The sequence below is a fragment of the Halichoeres trimaculatus genome, unplaced genomic scaffold (genome assembly GCF_033239565.1).
Source record: "Halichoeres trimaculatus isolate MK-OKI-2021-1 unplaced genomic scaffold, fHalTri1.1 fHalTri1_scaffold_18, whole genome shotgun sequence".
Classification (NCBI taxonomy): Eukaryota; Metazoa; Chordata; class Actinopteri; order Labriformes; family Labridae; genus Halichoeres; species Halichoeres trimaculatus.
The window spans coordinates 10,920,476-10,940,142 of NW_027437196.1; the positions used below are offsets into that span (position 1 = coordinate 10,920,476).

Sequence of the window (19,667 nt, forward strand, 5' to 3'; positions counted from 1 at the left end):
CCTGACATTTTAAAATTTGTCTCAAGTAGTGTGAAAATTATTCTCATAATGAATCAACACATATATTGTTTGAACAGTTGTTCTTTTATGGCATCAGACCTCCACATTTTCATCTACATCTCTTTACTACATGTAGAAATTATGCATTAATTAACCAGAGTCTAGCTCAGTGTGGCCAAATTTGGCAGTTTCATGTCGGATTGAGAAGGGTTAAAATTAATCTAGGGGCACAGATAGAGCCTGGCAGGTTAGGTCTCTTCATTAGGTTGGTCTTGAGTGGGTGGCCCAGGTTAAAATCCAGCCTGGATCCTCTTTCCCACTCTCGTCCTGTTTCCTGCTCTGCCCACTGTCCTGTCCTCTCTGATTAAAGGCATAAAACCTGAAACAGGAACTTAGAAATAATGCCATAGAGAGGTCATCTTGACGTGCTGCCTTCAAATGAAAACTGTTAAGTTGTAATGTCGTGTCGTGAAGTCATGGGTGAAAGTTGTGGCATTTAGTTGGGCTTGTTAGAGTTCAATTTGTAATAATGTCTCAAAATGTAAAAAGCTGTTCAAAGAAGTTCTTACATATCAGGCAAACTTTTTTAAAAAACTTTTTTTCACATTTTTTTTATTACATTTCGACTCAGAACTGTTGCTACATTACTGACAGAGTTAGAAAAAATCCCCACCCCACTCCACCCCTTACAGTGTGTGTGCTGGTAGAGAATTTAACATTTTAAAAAAAGAAAAAAAACTACTCAATCTTATACCTGCTTAAGGTCCCCGAATAAAGAATTTGTATTCTAGGACATAACAAAATTGTACTGCATGACCAATCATATGAATACTCAAAAAAGAGAAGATTTGTAAATCCATAGTTTTTCAACTGGCCAATGTTAAAATGACTGTGTTCGCTGCTATTGAAGTCTATAGATGTCAATTCGCTTGCAACCATTTACTGCGCCTAAAGAAGTAAATTATGTTTTTCAGCTGGAGGAGGCAGGATCTGGCGGGGCTTGTCAATCCATATCATGCTCGCAAACTACTGTGGGTGAGAGCGGTGCGCTCTTTGGATGAGAAATCAGCATGGATATGAGGAGAAGATGTGAGATGACAGAGGCAAAGCCAGACACTGCAAGTCAGAAAGGTTCAGGCTGCTCACGTTCAAACTGAGGATGTGTCGTGGTAGTTCAGAGAGAAAGAGTGACAGTGACTGGGAGAAAAGACAACAGCGATCATGGAGAGGATCAAAGAATGGAACACCCGAAATGAACGTTAACAAAAAAAAATTACACTTTGTCTTTTTTTTGGTTCAAAAACAGGAAGAGAGCCCACTCTTCTTAGGTAGTTTTGGTGTTTACATAGTCATATTATTTGGGGGTTGAAAGATCATTCAAAATGTTCTGAAAATGGCTGGCAGCCAATGAGTTAATCTGTGTTAATCTAATTTATGCATTAAAGTGACAGCAGTAATTTTTTTTTTTTTTATTACATTTCATCGTCACATATCGGACTCTAACAGGACTATTTTGGGACACTTGTAATGTAAAAAAAAAAAAAAAAAATGAAACAAGAATACAAAGCCCTCTCCCCTCCCCACTGCTGTTCAAACTGCCTAAGCTGAAACGCTGCTTTGTTGTTGGCTGTAAACAGCCACATTGTTCCATGCACAAGCTTCCCATCTTGGAAGAAGACAAGACTAAGTGGCTAGAGTTCATTTATCAAGGAAATGTTCCAGCTACACTCAGTAAAACTGCATGTGTGTGCTAGTCACTTCACGGCCGACTGCTTTTCCAACTTTGAACAGTACAACAGAGGGCTAGTGAATAGACTGGTCCTGAATCCAGGTGCATTACCAACCATCTGCCAACAAACCTCTGACCCTGGAAATGTGAGTATTTTAAATGCTGTGTGCTGTGGAGCAGATGTAAGAGCTTTTCCTCAGTGTCCCCCCTGTCTCTGTGTTAGCTGCAGGATGCTAACTTTAGCTGCGGTTAGCCTGTTGTTTTAGCCTGTAATGTTACGGTGAACGAGCTTCGCTGTTTTCTAAACATTGTGCACTTGGAGCTTGTGGCGCCGCTCTCTGTGATGTGGAAGAGCGGGGCGGTATCAGCAGTGGCTCATTTACATATGAAGGCCGCGCCCACTAAATCAGAGCGTTCTGAACAGAGGGGCTGTGAGAGTCTGGAAACAATGCTGCTGTGCTTGAGTTATTGACTTTTTGGACCAAAACATGTTACTACCATTTCATGAAGACATCAATGATCCATATTAAACTGCAAAAACGGAGCATAATATGGGACCTTTAAATCTAAATTTGCAAAATGACACTGGAACAGTGTGAGATGTAAGATCTGTCAATGCGTCATTGTCAGTGTCTCCTCCGCAGCCTAAATGCCACATGACGATGATGATGTTAGTGTTAACTTCCAGCTCATACTCCTCTCACATGTAAATGATCCAAAGTGCGGGGGGTTTGTTCACCTGCCTCTTTCTCACCATACATCATTATTCAAAGAGCACTGCCACCATCATCTGATGTCAGAAAAGCCTGATCCTCACTTCAAAGGGAGATGCACTGTGTTGGTCCTAATAGCCTGATAATGCTCAGTGTGATCTTTCTCTGTCTCTTTTTCTTCTGATCACTGAGCACAGAGAAGCTCCAGACCTCCTTACACAGCCATTAAATGTAGAAAACAGCGCTACATTGTCAGTTTGTTATTAAAGTATACAGTCACATGTGTCATTCTGGCTTCAAAAATCAAGAAAGCGCTCCTGTGGGTGCAACATCCATCCTAAATGGTCGCATGTTTTGTCAAACTTAAACTGTTTGGACGGTTAAAAACACAACCAGCATAGATTTGAGTGGCAAAACCTCATGCCTCATGTATGATGCAGAACTTTTTAGTGTCACTTTGAAAGTGCAGTACAGTCAGAGCCCAAAATCCCTCACGCCTGCCAGAATAGTTGAGTTATTACCACACACTTCCTCTAACAAGAGCCTCCACATCAACTCACAGCTTGTGTCAGCGGCAGCTAAAACTGATTTACACATTGTTTTCCCCTCATTTTGTCATCTCACTGCATGTATGTTTTCTTACAAGTATGTGCTGATTGCGCTCGGCAGGAGGGGACGTTATGGCATCAAAATAGCCCGTAGATTATTGCTCTTTATTTTTGTCTCACAGTTTGAAACAACAGTTTTTTTCAGAGGGGAGGGCCCAACTCAATCAGCAGACTGTTGTTTGACTTGAAGATAATTTTCAATGAAACACTTCCTGGATCAATTTTCTTCCAACAAAAAATCCAATTTCGAAAGAAAGAATCCCCCTTCTTCTTCTTCTTTTTCTTCTTCTTCTTTTTCTTCTTCTTCTTCTTGTTTGCTTGCATGTAAGAGAAAACAGCTCGAGCCTCTCTTAAGATGAGATTTTGACTGCATTTCCTCCTTCTGACACTTTTAGCTGCAGGATTTCATTTGACGCTGCAACACTTTTCCTCTTGTGATGGCCTTGAGTGAAACATTCGTGAAAATCCATCAAACAAGAACTGATAAAGGAGGAGTTAAAGTAGGAAAAGAAGGATGACATGTCTCGCGGTCAAATACGAGGAAAAGACCAGACAATGTCATCACCAAACAGATGCTATCATGGAGCTCCCCTGGGGACACGGAGCGGTAGATACATCCAAGACAAGCAGGAGGAACAGAAAGTAACAAAACAAGCTGACAGCTGAAGGAGATGCTGCTCTGAATCTTAAAGGTACAACCAGTTCCTACTGATAATCATGATCCTCAGAGGATGTACCAAAATGTCTGGAAACTCTGAAAATTTCATCCAGGAGGGGGGAGCACACCTTCCATCTCTTTCCTGTGACGGGGGTTATTTGAGGCATAGATGAAGCAGATCCAGCCTCTGTTCTTTGTGCCTTTTTTCACTTTAAGAAGACGATAAAACACTTAAACTGCTTTCTAAAGAAATTTCCTAAGTATTTGCTCCTAAATGCACAAAACAACAGATTTTCCGTTTTTCTGTTTCTGCAACAGGACATCATCACCACATGAATCATCGTACCAAAGCTTTGTATCTAAACATTTTTTATCTACCACAAATTTAACTGAACAACAACATTATATTTTTGCATAAATACTGTAAAATTTACTTTAAATTTTACGGCTTGAATGACTCTGTCCATAGTAAACATTATAAATAGAATGACTTAGCTCTCCTACACAACTTACTTTCAACAATATTAGGAACTATGGAAGCCTCAGAGGTACAGAAGCCACAAATGGATAAAAAGAGTAAATCTCAAAGAAAACATCCATTTTTACAACCAGTTAATAAAAGAAACTCATTTAGATCAAAATTCACAAATAACAAACAGAATTAAATTAAATGTCAATTTTCAAAATATTCTAATTTATAGAATGCATTTTAACTCTGTCATACATACATGAAAAGTCAAGGCAGGGAGAGCACACCCTTTCTCTTTTCCCATACATACATAAAAGTCAAGGCAGGAAGAGCACACCTCTTCTCTTTTTCCCATACAAACATGAAAAGTCTAGGCAGGAAGAGCACACCCCTTCTCTTTTTCCCATGCATACATGAAAGCTGAGGTGGGGGGAGCATCAGCAACAAATAAAAATCCAGGTGTGCAGAAAAGTGTAAGCATCAGCGTGTCAGTAAGACACTAGTAAAATCTGGAACTGAGGTGGAGCTGGATTACAAAAGTGGTTTGCAGGGTGAGCAGCAGCAGCAGCTGGCAGGCTAAAGCAGGTAAAATGAAACGCAAATTTTGCTCTGCAAAAAAATGAAATCTTATCAAGTTTTTTTGGTCTTATTTTCAGTTTTTAAAAAAAAGTATTTTTAGACTAAATATGAGCCACATTAGCCCGACTAGTCCGACTAGTCCAGAAAAATGTCTTATTTCAAGTTATTTAAAGACAAAAATGAGGTCTAAACTACCTGTAACTAGTAAACAAATCTGCCAGTGGGGTAAGAAAAAAAGTGTTTATATTATTATTCTAATCTCGACAAGCACATTTCTCTTACCCCACTTGAAGATTTTTTTACTTGTTACAGGCAGTTTAGACCTTGTTTTCGTCTTTAAAGAACTTGAAATAAGACATTTTTCTGAACTGGTCAGGTGGAAGGGGCCTTGTATCAAGTCTAAAAACAAATTTTTTACTAAAAATAAGAGAAAAACACTTGATAAGATTTAAGTTTGTTGCAGTGTTCTGTTTCTCAATAGGTTGTGTAAATGTGAGGAGCTAAGCTGCCAGCTGAATGAGACTGGTGTTGGGAGCTGCTGATGTTCTGTCGGCCGAGTTTAAACTGTTTTTTCGAGGTTGACTTTTTGACTCAAGAATATCATCCTCATCGGTCACTGGACTCACATAAAATTTTGTCCAACATTCTTGCTTCCCTCTGGATGTATCTTAACAGATTAGGCTGACTTTACCTCAAGCCAAGCTAAAGTGACTAGGACACTTGTATGGTTACAAACAGCTCAAAACCAAGACTTTGTAGCTGTGAGTCCTGTTCTCACAGAGTTGTCTTATTTTTCCTCATGCATCCCCCGTGACTTGACCCCCCCTGACAGTACATACAGTACATCCTGCTCAGAGTGAGCCTCTCTATCCTTGGATTAAGTGACACTCAGACTGTCCAGACACATTTCTATCCCTGTCAGAAAACAGCCACCTGAGTCAGATGAAAACTTGAGTCAGTCTACTAACACTGAGTTAGAGTTCTTCAGGCTTCCATTTGTTGTACTGTAGAGATAAAACCATCTTTACCACCGTGGATCTGCAGTTATTATGTCCACAATCCATTTTGTACACAAACACAAAACACAAGCTTTGGCTCTGACTTACGTAAATCCATTTTCTATTCCCAAGACAAAGCGGCATTAATACCACTAATACGAGACAAAGCAGCACGAGCAAATACACAAACAAGGCCTGAAAAATCAATCAGAGGAGAATCTGAAGATTTGTTTTGTATCATTTGGACAGGAGTAAAGAACAAGAAGCCACTTACCAAACTGAAATTCAAAAAGAGATACAAATCGACCCGTTTATCATGAAAGAAACTGTTTCACAAAAACAGCATCATTCTGGCAGGAGGCGTAAATGTTTTTGCTCCCTCCTCTAGTTTACAAAAAGGACTCTTTCTGGGATGTTTCCTTTCTCCTAATCTGCTGAGTGCACCTTTGGAAAAAATCTCACTCCAATTTAACCCCACCTAAATCCCTCTCTGACAGCCGCAGCAAATAAAACACACCCGGACAGCTTTTTGTTTCACTTTGTGTTTCCAGTTTCTTGTTTATCCTGCTTTGGTTCAAAGTTACGAGGTAGAAAATTTATGCTGGAAAACGTGTCTTAAGATTTTGTGCATCAAACATTTTGACCCGAGCTTTGAAATTCATTGATGGAAGTCCTTGAGCAGTAAAAACTGATAAGTCACAAATTCTCTCACAAAGTTTGTTTGATATACAACAAATTTGTCAGCACTCTGTACAGCAAAGCGGCTAAGTTCTGCTGATGAATAAAGGGTTATATTTGGTTTATGATTTTTTTTTTTGTCATACACTGTTAAAGGGAAGCTCAAAGGATGAACTGCACTTAATAATGTATCATAAAAATGGGGGGCTTTTCGTGCTGATCCAGCTAAATTCTTTTGATTATTATTATCATTTTTTTTTTTTTTCATACGAATTCACTCAAAACCTTTTACAAAATAAAGAGTCAGTAAAACACGAGTTGTACTTTGGTCCTGAAATCTGACCTGTAAGGCAGATCAAAAGAAAAATGTCAGACAAAAAAATAAAAATTGCTCAACCTTTAACATCAATGTCAGTGGCCTTTATCGTCTTCCATACATTAGTCCCTTTGTTTATTTTCTTCTAAAGTTGTACTCAGAGTATAGACCTAAAATCTTACTTTTATTCTTTTTGATCCCTTTTTTGTTTTGTTTTGTTTTGTTTTGTTTTGTTTTGTTTTGTTTTGTTTTGTTTTGTTTTGTTTTGTTTTGTCCTGAGTTCAAGATTATTCCAATCTTTTAAAATGGGTGGAAACATATCTGATTGCAACTTTTATTTGGCAACAGCTCATGTTAGCATTCAACCACTCCCACCTTGTCTGCCCAGTAGCCGCCATAAACTTACAGCTAACTCAACGTGTCGTTCCACTTTCTTGCATGATTTAATTAGCTTGGTTAACATTGAAAACTACGGTGGCCTGTGGGTGTCACATGAATGCAGAAGCAACAACACAAATGCAAAGACTAAGAGAGGTTACTTATTCAAACAGACACAGAGAAGTTGTAAAAGTAAGTAAATGATTAATTTCATCTATGATAAATATTGCCTCGTAGGGGTGTTACTTTGTGATATCCTTCATATTACTTGTAATTTTTTAGTGACATTAGCATTGGAGCTATATTGATCATAGCATAAGTTATATAAAAGAAAACAGTCATTAACTTACTTTCACAACTTTTCTGTGTCTGTTAGGAAAAGTGTCCTCTTAACTTCCGTTGTGGCTGACAGAAAACAGCACTGTTTTCTAGCTAATACAGCAATGCTGACTATGTGAGCAATATATACCATAATGCATTGCAGTTCAGACGGAGGAAATGGCTGATTACATGATTAGTGATAAACAGGAAACAACATTATATACTGACAAGGAAAAACACTTAGCTCTCGGTTTAACTATCGGACGAGTGTGTCCCACAACTCTATCAGAGAAACACACAACACAAAGTTGGCCGCTGAACCACCAACCATGGGTGATGCATTCACAGGACCTTGTAATTCCCAAACACAATATATAGTTTGTATTAATTTATTCATCAATATCAAAATTTATTAAATGTACTTATTATATTTGGTTATTGTGGATAAAATTGTTGTGGGTAATATTAGTTATCACTGAAATCCACGCCGTTTTATAGTGTTTGAGAAAAATTAAAACTGTAAATTCCCAGCCGTCCATGAACAGCATCTTAGTTGTGTAAGAATAATTACGTCACTGTCACCAACTGGTTAGCGAGGAAATAGTGTCCAAACTGTTATTTTAAATTTGTTGAATAAGTGAACAAGTCCAGTACGTCTAATTTACTAAATAGTGAGTAGGGGGAAGGAAATGAGTGAGCAATTTCAGACTCAACCTTTGAAATCTGGGTTTCACGACTACTCATTTTAACTCCCATTTATTCAAAAATACTGGTTAGCTGGTAGAAAAAACAATCTGCTTGCTTAGGGTGCTGGTGTCTGTACACATCTTGTCCACCTGTGCCTACAGCGCCACCTAGTGGTTGAAGCAGTCAAGCAGTTGACTGGTCAATTAGTTAGTGAAACACTTGTGTTGTAGTTGGTCAAGACAAATGTTTGCATTTGTCGTACCGTCTCTTAGCTACTGGGCTAACACCATGAAGGACATTGCAGGAGCCTTGTTTGCCAACAGAGCTGTCAAACTATAACTGATTGAAACTAAGTTCTCCGGTAAAATGAACATTTACACATAAATAAATTAAAAAATAAGTTTCAGAATTTTTCTGTCTTTCTCAGTTGACCCATACATTACATTAGATATCTTTATGATATATACTGCAGCCAGACACCAGGGGGAGCTCTAAATGTTTTGGCTTTACTTTTGGTGCCGTCATCTCATACACCTTTTTTTAAAAAAAATAAACTATATTTAAAGTGTCAGTGTTCCGTTACGGTTTTCTCCCACATCATTTCTCTCCGTGTAGAAACTGCTGTGGTTTTACTCTGTGCTATATTTGACAGATAGGTGATTCGTCTTTTTTAAGGAGGCAGACACTGGAAGCCTGACAGTGAGCTTTGCTTCACTCTTCTCTCTCCAGGAGGGAGATACCCTCTGAGTAGAAGTCAATAGGAGGATTTCACCGTTTTTTGTTTTTTTTACCACCGTCAGAAACGGTTGTGTAGCGACTTCAGGGCGAGGAGGGCTGTGAAAAGTAAGGCGATGCAGGGAGATGGGATAGTGCCTTAAAACTGTTTAATTAAACCCTCAGAGAATACTGTCTGCATGGGAACAAGGGCCAAATGAGTTGCTGGGTCATGTGCATGCATTGCCACATGAATAATACAAAACACTGCAGGCTCATTCAAAGGAATCTCGCAGTGCTGCTTATTTTAGGCTCTGCTCATGTGACAGGAAAAATACAGACTGTTTCGTCCCTGCTTGTGTTCAAGTGAAGTACTTTAACAGTGTGGTGCTCACAGCGGGGGACAGCTCAGGTAGTTTGGAAAGCATGGAGAATTACAAGCAGAGAAAAAGTGAGGTGTGTTGTGTGTTATTTGCAGTTTGATTGCAGATATTTTGTGTAGGATCATACCTTTAATCTGCCTCTGTAAGGACTAGATCACTCCAGTAATGTGACGTGATCCTCCAAAGTGGCAAGTCTACAAAAAGTGATCACAAAACCAAATATTTGCTTTAACTATTGCAGATTTTAGTGCCTCTCAGCTCTTTGTTTTGTTTATTCTTAAGGGTTCAGTTACATAAAGCTTATATCTGTACTCTATACCTGACCACAGCTAAAACTGCAAAAACATAGTGGGCAATGTTGGCAGTTAGCTGCTACCGCTTGTGGCTTGAAGACTTACATATTTCCCTCAGGACTCTGTGGAGACCAAGACAGTGCCAAAAAAAAGGAATCAAGACTCAGAGTGAATGCTACACCTGGTCTATGTCTGCTGGTTACATAAATAGTCAACTGTTTGGCTAATATGTTAGCTTGTTGCTCTGCTCCGAAGTGGTGAAGATACTAAAGAAAAAAAAAGTGGTACTTTCAGCTACTTAGAATAACCGTTTTACTTCACAAACAATAAAAGTCAAACAATGTTTTTCTTGAAGCATTTATTGGTAAGGGTTCATAAAAAATCATTCTTGACAAGTTGAAGTTTTCAGTTTCTGAAGTCATGAGAGCAAAGTTATAAAGCCGATCAGATGAAGAAAACCAGATGATGGTTCATGAAATGTTTCACAAAAACACCCATCAAAGTTAAAAACATGGGTCTGGTAATATAGTGTTAGAGTCAGGACATGTAGACAGGGGTGGATCCAGACTTTTTTGTGGCGGGGTGGCCCGATGTCTTACGCAGGGGTGCCCAAACAGAACATGAATAACATTATTAACCCTTTCTGTCTCCACCAGATAAAACATGTATCTAAAGATGCTAATTACTGCGCATGTTGTCGCTGTCTGTTGAAAAAAAACTCTTTTTGCTAGGAGTGTTAAAAAAACACATATCAAAATAAACACAAAATACTATTTAGACAAAGCCTAAAATGAAACCATTATATTTATAGAGTCGTCCATGAACTATTTAATATTTCAGGTGGACTTACGTGTATTATTGTAAGCTGTGGAGGATAAACATGTTTTAATAATGTGCTAAGTGATGGTTATGAGGAACCTTGAGTCTCCTGGTTTATGTCCCACGAGTTCAGGGGTGGCCAACCAGTCAGAGACCAAGAGCCATAAAAGTTACCGTGGTACTACAAAGAGTCACATCACACACTTGGTCTTACAAACGTACTTCCTCTCACACATAAATGAAATGACATAAAATGAAAATCAATACATTTCCAATTTTCAAAACAAGATTTACTGTGCTTGTAAGTGCATTTAAATTCATACTTGGAGCTGTGTTAAAGACAAATTTCTGTTTTTGCTGCAGAAAATTCATCTATCTATCTATCTATCTATCTATCTATCTATCTATCTATCTATCTATCTATCTATCTATCTATCTATCTATCTATCTATCTATCTATCTATCTATCTATCATCTAGTAAGTAGCTTTGAGCACATGAGTGATTGAGAGGAGTACATAGAGAAGAGAAACTGAAACTTAAGTATCAATCTCAACACAATTCTTTAGATTGATCGGCACAGCACTACTCATACCAATACATACAAATATTTTTTTGTATGAATGGATGGAAGAGCTGCACACCAAAAGGCAAAGAGCTCTCAAGCCGCAGGTTGGCCACCCCTGCATTAGTTTGTAGACAACTAATAGCAGACAGTTCAATGATACCACACAGCACATTACTCGGATCAGTGCTTTTTCTTGGGGTTTCACCCTGAAATCACAATAATCTAAAGGTCAGTAGTCCCATACTGATGTGCACAAATTCCCCTCCTGCTTGGGTGACAGCAGGATGAGATAGGTGTTAAATATAGATAATGTAATAAAATGTCTTTCCATTGGTCATTTAGGTCCCTAATGCTGACGTTTGCCAGGGGGAACTGTGGACATTCTATTTACTGTAAAAAGTCAAATTTGTCAAAACAGGGGATACACATTTTTCTATTGGTTGGCAATGAGATGTTTTTCTTACATAGCAAAGTCACAATGTGAAATTCTCACAACAACAAAGACAGCTACCAGCAGCCTGTAACATTTTTACATGAGGCCCACCTCTGATAAGTTTAAAGCCAACCATACTTGGTGATTTGATCTAGGGTGGCCGATTGAAGTCCAAGGGGCCCAGGCCACCCCTCACCACTCCGGATCCGCCCCTGACAAGTGGCAAAACAACATGTGTTTGTCATTACTTTTATTGTATGAAGTTTGTCTCCTTCTGTCATTAAACTCACTCTTCACGCCTTTCATTTTGACTCTAACATTCCTTTTTTCTCTCTGTTTACATATCTTGGTTTTAAAAAGCACAAAACAAAATGGTTTCTCTGCTAATTCTTACATGCCGTCATCAAAAACATTTCCCAGCCTATCAAAGGAAACAAAAACAAATGACAAGTCTCACTCTACCTGACACACACAAACACACACACTCTCTAAAAAGATGAACGCTGTGAGAGGAGAGAAGTCCAATTACAGGAGTTTGCTGAAGTCCCTGTAGCACTCTACCATACATCCACAGGACCCACCCACAATAAAAACAGCAATAAAAAGCTTTACTACCAAAAATGTATCATGAACAGAAGAAAACACTGAAGTGAGGTCTCTGTGGGCTACTGTCTGGCTGATGAAAGCTGGCTCTGAATGACACAGCAGTGGGAAAGTTTGGCCTGAAATACACAGCAATGATGATCTAATGCCACATATCACAGATGGCGCTTCTGCCAAGAACTATACATACAGTATATATTTATAAATGTAAGTGTGTGTTTGTGTAGGTGTGTGGTTGCGGGTGTTTAAAAAAAGGTTCCAAATCCACCGAACCGAGGGAAGAGTCGAGGAGCTCTTTTCTTTTTGGACTCTGCTTCCTTTAGCCTAAGCTTCTTCCTCTTGGTGTCTGTGTGTCCTACAAAATAAAAGCACAAACATCAACATGTAACAACTTTAATATCATCAATTAGTCAAATACTGTTTCTGTAATACCTTTAAAATGTTATTACAACTAACATGGGTTTCCAGGTTGTCAAAATATCCAAGAGAGCTTTTTGTGTTGAAAAAAATGTGTGCAGTGGCATGGACAGGCTTTTAAAGAGGCAAAACAAAAATAAGGCGCGCATACAGCATGACTTTTTGCCACGAGACAGGGCACCTAAGCACATGTTTTCGCCCCCAAGTGGGAAATTTGGTGCTTTTGCCTACCCGAGGGGGCACATTAGCACTCACTTTTGACCACCCAAGAAGGCACTTTAGTGTGCATGTTTGTGCAATCCCAAAAAGGCACTTTTGCCCACACTGAGGGCACTTAAGTGCATGTTTTTGCCCGCTCAAGAAGGCCCTTTAAGACACACTTTTGCCCACCTAAGAGGGCACTTTAGTGTCCATAGTTGTCATTGAAAAGATAACTTTAGCACTGTTTTTGCCCCCTAAAAAAAAGCACTTTAGCACACATTTTTGCAAACCCAATAGGGCACTTTTGCATGCATTTGCCCACCAAGCAGGCACTTTAGCACTTGTGTTTGCCCACCCAAAAGGACACTTCAGCACACAATTTTGCCCACACTGAGGGCACCTTAGTGCATGTTTTTTCCCACAGTTAGGCCCTTGAGTGCATGTTTCAGCCCACCAAAGCAGGCACTTTAGCACATGCGTTTGCCCACTCAAAAGGACACTTTAGTACATTTTTTTTTGCCCACAAGAGAGCCCTTAAGGGGCACATTTCACTCCCAAGAGGGCACTGAAGGGCATGTGTTCTCCAGAGTTTTTGCCTCCCCATACACATCACTGTATATGTGTCTTTAAAGTCTGTCTTCAAAAAAAAAAAAAAAACTTCCTGAGGACCCCTGTGAGGACTTTGTGGTGTTGCCTCACAAAGAGAGAATTAGGGCCTTTATGTTCCTGTAGGAAACATGCACAGTCAAATTAAAGGTTCTCGTCTGAACCTAACGAAGCTGCTCTTATAAAACATTCACAGACTGTGTGTTGCAGATAATTGCTCAGCTTTTGTCTGCGACTTCCCGACCCCGTGAAGGAAAACAGAGGATGACCTCTGACCTCGAGTCGTTACTGCAGTGTAGAACAGAGCCGCCTAATGAACACCTCTGTCCTCTGTGTTTATATCTGCCAATCACACGCACCGCTTTCCGTCATCACCCTTTGTGCATCCATCAGACACAAAAGCAGACAATTAGCTGCGCTTATTAAGACTCTACTCTTTAAAGGGGAGCTGTGTGTGTGTGCATGCATGTGTGTGTGGGTAATTAATCAGCCCCTGCAGTGGCGGGTGGGCGGACCTCTTGTTAGTCCCAGACTCTGGAAGCCGTGCTCCTCCTCGTCCTCAGAGGGGTTCTGGGCGGAGCTCCTCAGGTAGCGCTGGTGCAGGCTGAGGCCGGGGAGTGCGTTTTGTCTGCGGCGACGGAAGTCATCCTCCAAGGAGTCTTCAGCTGTGATGTCTGTGGGTGTGAGCAAAGAGGAGCAGAGTGGGAATGAATCACACCTAAACCTTCTCTTTCCAGCGTCTGGATGGATGGATCGCCTGAGGGGTTCAAACCAACATTAAATCTGTATTTATTTTTATTCTGCATGGCGCCCATGAGTTAAAAAAAATACCTGCTGAAAGGGAAACATATTACCTTGTGTTGCCCTTGGCAGTGTGAATACAAACAGACACACATCTCTTACAGCAAGTTGAGCACAAGTGCAAAAAAAAAAGCTTATTGATGTAACCGACGAGAAACAACAAAGATGATATAAAACAAGAAGTTCAAAGAGTCCCTACGGCCACACAGACCGCTCCCTTCAAACCTCCTTCCTTTCAAACCTCGCCCATATATTTCATTCATATTTCATCTGCCTGCCTTTATTGTGATTAGTCATGTAAATAAAATGAGATTTGGTTATTCTTTTCTCTAGGTAATTTACATTTATATTGAATTAGTGGCAGGCAGGGTATGAGGTGGAGGGAGGGGGCTTATTATTCTGCAAGATTACAGGCAGATCTCATCGCCATTGTGTTGTGTAATTAAGGCGGTGGAGAGGAGAAGAAAGGGGGCCAGATGCTCGCCTAGCTGAACCTGGTGCTGTTTGGAGGAGGAACTAAAGCAGCATTTCTGAAGTGACATGGACGGGCCTTAAACGCAACATGAGTCATTAGAGACACAGCAGCTTTGTTAGACATATTACTGAACATGTGCGGGGCCAAAGTCAGAAGAAGGAGAAGAAACTTAGACACAGGAAAAAAAGACAACCCTAATTTTTTGTTTTGTTTTGCCTCCCCAAGTGGGGGGTGTGAAAGTCCTATCCAAAACCAAAAACTACTTCAAGATGCCAATTTTTTTCCATTATCATAAAAAGATCGAAAATAATTTTGTTTTCTTTTCTCCCTGAATTAGTTTTTTGTGACTTTTGGGTCACGGTAGGAAAAGTTTGGGATATGGCTGCCTACCAAGCTTGAGGATTTTGTGTTATGATTTTCTCTTTTTTCAATGTTTATTTTAAAAAATATATACTATTTCATTTTGTGCTTTGCTCTTCTTTATTTCTTTTAATATGTAATATTTCTTTTTATATTGCTGTAAAATGTTTAAAACACATTTTATATGATTTTATTTTCACCAAAGAGAGACACATTAAAGAACATTATACCCTTAACAGGTAGTTGGTTTGTTTTCTATAGCATAAATACTCTCTTTACATGTACGCTGTTCTCTTTTAAGGAAAGGTTGGAGCCATTCAGAGACGCCCACACGTTCTAACAAAGACAAAGACGTACCTGGCTTTCCAATCCCCCCTGAGCAGACATCTTATTACTGCTCTCTCGCGCTACGTCACTATGCTTTTCGAGTGTGTTAGGGTTGAAATTGGCTCAGTTTTTACTCTATTTTCTTGCCTGCACTTTAAGGTGATTCATCCTGCCTTAGCCCCTGGAGTTGGATTTCTTCATTTTGCAAAACAGTCCTGCACATGGATTTGACCTCTGTGAGGGGAGACCAGCCCCCAGTGGAGCACCAGAAACAGGACAATTGGTGGCTTTGCTCTCAAGGCTGCAACTATTTGTTTTCTGTTGAGCTTTGGGGAGAAAAAAACAACTAATCTAAACCTGCATTTGTCCAGTGATCCTATCAGGGGAAGTTAGACAGCTGGATTAAGCCAATATGTGTGAGACTACAGCTTTACTTCACCTCCAGAGTGACAATGGTCTTGACTGTTGTAGGCCCAGTTGGTGTAGTGGTAAGATTCCACCTGACACAAAACCAGCCTCAAATTTAGATATCAGGAGCCTAAAGTCGAAAACAAATCACTGTTCAGGCAGACGCTAACCCTTTATGACAACTACAACTGTGGGCCAGATTCTTTTCAACAACCCACCTTCCCACAGTTCAACACATCTGCTGCCGTGCTGATGTGCCTTTACAGCACAGAGATACGGTCTGAGTCCTCGTTCAGACATGGCCAAACAGAAGCTGACAGCTTATCTTTGCCATCGTTCATAAAGTGGCCAGCGGCCCTATTTGATGTTTCATGCTTTGCCATCAAGCAGACAGGAGGGGCAGGTGAGTGTGGAGGAGGGTTTAACCGGATACTCTTTTCTGCCAACAGGAAGCCATCTTTCATTACAGGGGGGAGAGTCCAGGACAGGAAATCACAGTGTTGGTTGTAATATTGGATTGGATGGATGAAGAGGGAGAGAGGAGGGGAATGTAATGATAAAGAATTCACATTTAATTAGCAAAAATATCAAATTGAGAAGAAAAAACAAGATCCCACATAAAGAGTTATAATGTAAAAATTCCCATTATTTCAAATTAGTGACTGTGATATAGGCTAGAGTTGGGATCACTGAAGACTGTCATACCATGCTGTCTTTTGTACAGAAACACTGACATCTAGTGGCCACTTGTGGTACATCTTTAAATTCAAATGTCTCTTGATGGGTGGCATGTATATGTTTGAATAGTACTTATATATATGTAGATGTGTTTTAAGGTTATGAATACAAATTACTGTATTTATATGCGTGTATAGATAGGTATGTATACTGTATGTATTTGTAGAGTATTATGTTATGGTGTATAGATATTTATATAGATTTAGAAGATGAATTGTGCACATATGTAAGTATAGACAATAGTTATATAAGGGTAACAGGTCCTTTGGGGTTAAGATATATATTGAACAAATTTACACATTTTTAAAAGCTAATTTATACGTATACCTGCATATAGGACGATAAGTAAAGATAAATTATTTCATAATTCATAGAATGATTTAGGAATTAAGTGAAAGAGATTGTACAAATAGTATTTATTATGTTTTTAAAGAAAACTGACTGAATTATTACTTCTTAATTAACAACAAAGGAGGGGTGGAAATCAATGAGACCCCTGACTTATTTTCACTCCCTTTGAACGTGTACAAGAAATCAAAATATGTTGTCTATTTAAATATTTATTACTTAATTTAGTATTATCATATTTATGACATAAAGGTATAGTAAATAAATCACAGTGTTAATGCCGCTATTGTTCCAACAGAGGGCGCTATCATACAAAAAAAAAATTCCTGCCCCAGCAACACTGTTCAACTATTCATGAGCCTCTGCTATCTTCTCACTAACGTCAAATAAATGTTATTTTAGCTTTTCTGCTTGTTTTTGAAAACACACTTACATGACACTCCTTATCTCGATTCTTTGGTTCCGTATAAGTAAAAAAAATACATCATATAAAAGCTTTAAAAGATGGATGTTAACGGAAGGAAAATGCACTTTAAGATACTTTGGCGCAGAGCTGCAGTGTCACCTAGCAACAGACCCGCGCAAGCGCAGACGCCGCTCCAATCAACTGGTGAGAAAAAGAGGGAAAAAATAATATTACTAAAAACTGCGTAACTGAAGAAAATGTTTCCGCCAACACCCACACACAGGTCTGGCATTGTAATATGATTATACCATTTTAATAATGTGTTATGAATCACCGTGTTAGAACAGCATACTGTAGTTCTGTACTGTAGCACAGCTAAAGGCCTCACCCTGCCCTTTTCTCCCTCCAGTACTCCTTACTTGTCTGTCTCAAAAATATGCAGAGGCTTGTGTAAATAAACTAGCCCAGAGCGCATTCCTCTAGACACACACACACACACACACACACACACACACACACACACACACACACACACACACACACACACACACACACACACACACACACACACGCATTCACTCACACAGACTTCTCTCTGTGCACAGTGACCTCTCAGCCAGCTGCAATTATCTCCTCTGCTCAATTTCACTTTTAATTTTGGCTTTAAACTTGTTAAGTTTTATAGGACACTGAATTGGAAGCTGCAGCTTTTTAACTGGTTTTAACACACATTGGATTTCAAGAGTAAGAGGATAAGACTCCCTGTTAAGGAGATAGACGTTAACTTAATTTTCTTATCAGCCAAAATCCTTAGCTTGTATTTGTGTCCTGGCTGATTTCATTTTCTGTTTCTAGAAATGTCCTGATGGGAGTGGCTGAGGAGAAACCAACACACCACGAGGGCACGTGAATCCTGACGGTGGGTGTTTCCTTTCTCACTGGTTCAGAGGTAAACCATACCTACCATGAAGAAAAAAAAGGGAAAAGAAAAAAAAAGCACCTCTTGCTTCTGGGATTGGGGTGTGTGGTCGCTGAAAACAAAGTAAATTCTTCCTTACGATCTCGCAGATTAAAGATTGTTTCAGTAAAAGCACACCAGTTTCCACTCTCCTGTAGTGGCACTGACCAAACCCTGTGAGTCACTTTAACTGAGATGGAGGCATTAGTAGGTTAAAATAATGAACACACCGTGCGCTGTATGATGGGTGAGTGTTCAAAAAGAAACAGGCGCTGTGTTTTCCGTCACTGCAGTTCGTGTGAAGCAGGTTTAGGATGTGATCAGGCACAGGCACACACACATACACAAACCTCATAGATCCAGGCAGAGTGAGAAACATCACACAAGAGACACCAGGTGACTGCAGCAGCCTTTCCTCCACATTCCACAAATCCAACTTTATTGACCAAATCTGAATATTTTATTTCTTTATTTTTTTGGTTTTACAAAGACTGAAAATTCCCCTGGCTGTCCGGAAACAGTGTAATGTGTTGTGCGTTCTCTGTTAATGGTTTGTGTTGTGCAGAGAGTTATCGTAGAACTACGAAGCAGCCTCCTGGAATCAGCAGTCATGCAGAAACAAATGAAAGACCCAGTGGAAATCTCAAATTTCTCAAAGAAATGCAAAGGTAAGATATAAAATGCACATTAAAATTATTAATTTATTAATAATATATGTCATTCATAGTACACACGCGTGAACATGGCAACAGCTAACAGGTTAGCAAGGTGGAGTTCAAGTTAAAGACATTAGGGCAAAGTGGTTAAGCGTTTACCATTCACTTTCTGTTAAATTGGCTGAATGAAAAGAGCAAAAAAAAAAAAAGACATGCGTACATCTCAATGTACAGCGTTTGTTTTTCCTGCAACACTTAGAAAGACAATATCCAATTCATAAAAGAAAGAAATACAGATAGAGCACGTACCCAGCTTTGTTCACATGGCAGAAATAAAAGTACAATTCAGTTATTGTATTCAACAAAAACACAAATTCCAGCAAGATGGTCCCCCTGTAATAATGGAATAAATACAAATATACAAACAAGGTGAGCACCACGCTCGCCTCTCCTTGCAGCTAAGCTAAAATGTTCTTCAGGAATGAGATGCAGGAGGACAAAGAGAGGAGAGACCAACGGCCAGTAGCAAACATAGTCACTGGGCGAGTTTTTCCAGGTGTGAAAATGTTTCTCGAATGCTGTGGTGAGATAATTACTTGTTATCCAGTCTTAGGAGCTGCTCCTTACCATTTACTGTGAGAGATTTTAACTGACCGTCCTCTTCCACCTCTACCCGCTCCTGGCCGTTCTCCACGATCCTGTCACACAAAGACACAGAGCAACATTAGGAAAGAGATCTATGGAGGAAGCAATGTGACACTTTTTCTGGACTTTTCAGGTGAATGTCACTCATATTGAGTCTAATAAGGAAATTTTACTTAAAATAAGACACAAACCCTCACTTAAGCCCCGTTTCCACCAAGCAGTCTGGTTAATATCACTACGGTTTGGTACGGGTTGGCTTGGTTAAGCTTGGTCTTGTTTGCGTTTCCACAGCCAACTGTGCCCCCTCGCGGTAGGTGTCATGCAAGCTGGATGCCGACAGCCACATCAGTAACCTAATACTATGACGCCATTACA

The 19,667-nt window shown here is 39.6% G+C and overlaps 1 protein-coding gene across 1 annotated transcript in view; it reads right to left on the bottom strand.

Annotated features, from left to right (window-relative positions):
• Positions 1–10,842: 10,842 nt before the first annotated feature.
• The window catches only part of dnajb6b (DnaJ heat shock protein family (Hsp40) member B6b), a 29,243-nt gene continuing 20,418 nt past the window's right edge, over positions 10,843–19,667 (bottom strand). Inside the window, exons 8-10 of the mRNA XM_074693538.1 lie at positions 19,275–19,345; positions 13,686–13,844; positions 10,843–12,301 (exon numbers count right to left, since the gene is read on the bottom strand). Coding sequence (XP_074549639.1) covers positions 12,192–12,301; positions 13,686–13,844; positions 19,275–19,345 — 340 coding nt within the window. The 3' untranslated portion in view covers positions 10,843–12,191. The remainder of the gene's footprint in view (positions 12,302–13,685; positions 13,845–19,274; positions 19,346–19,667) is intronic.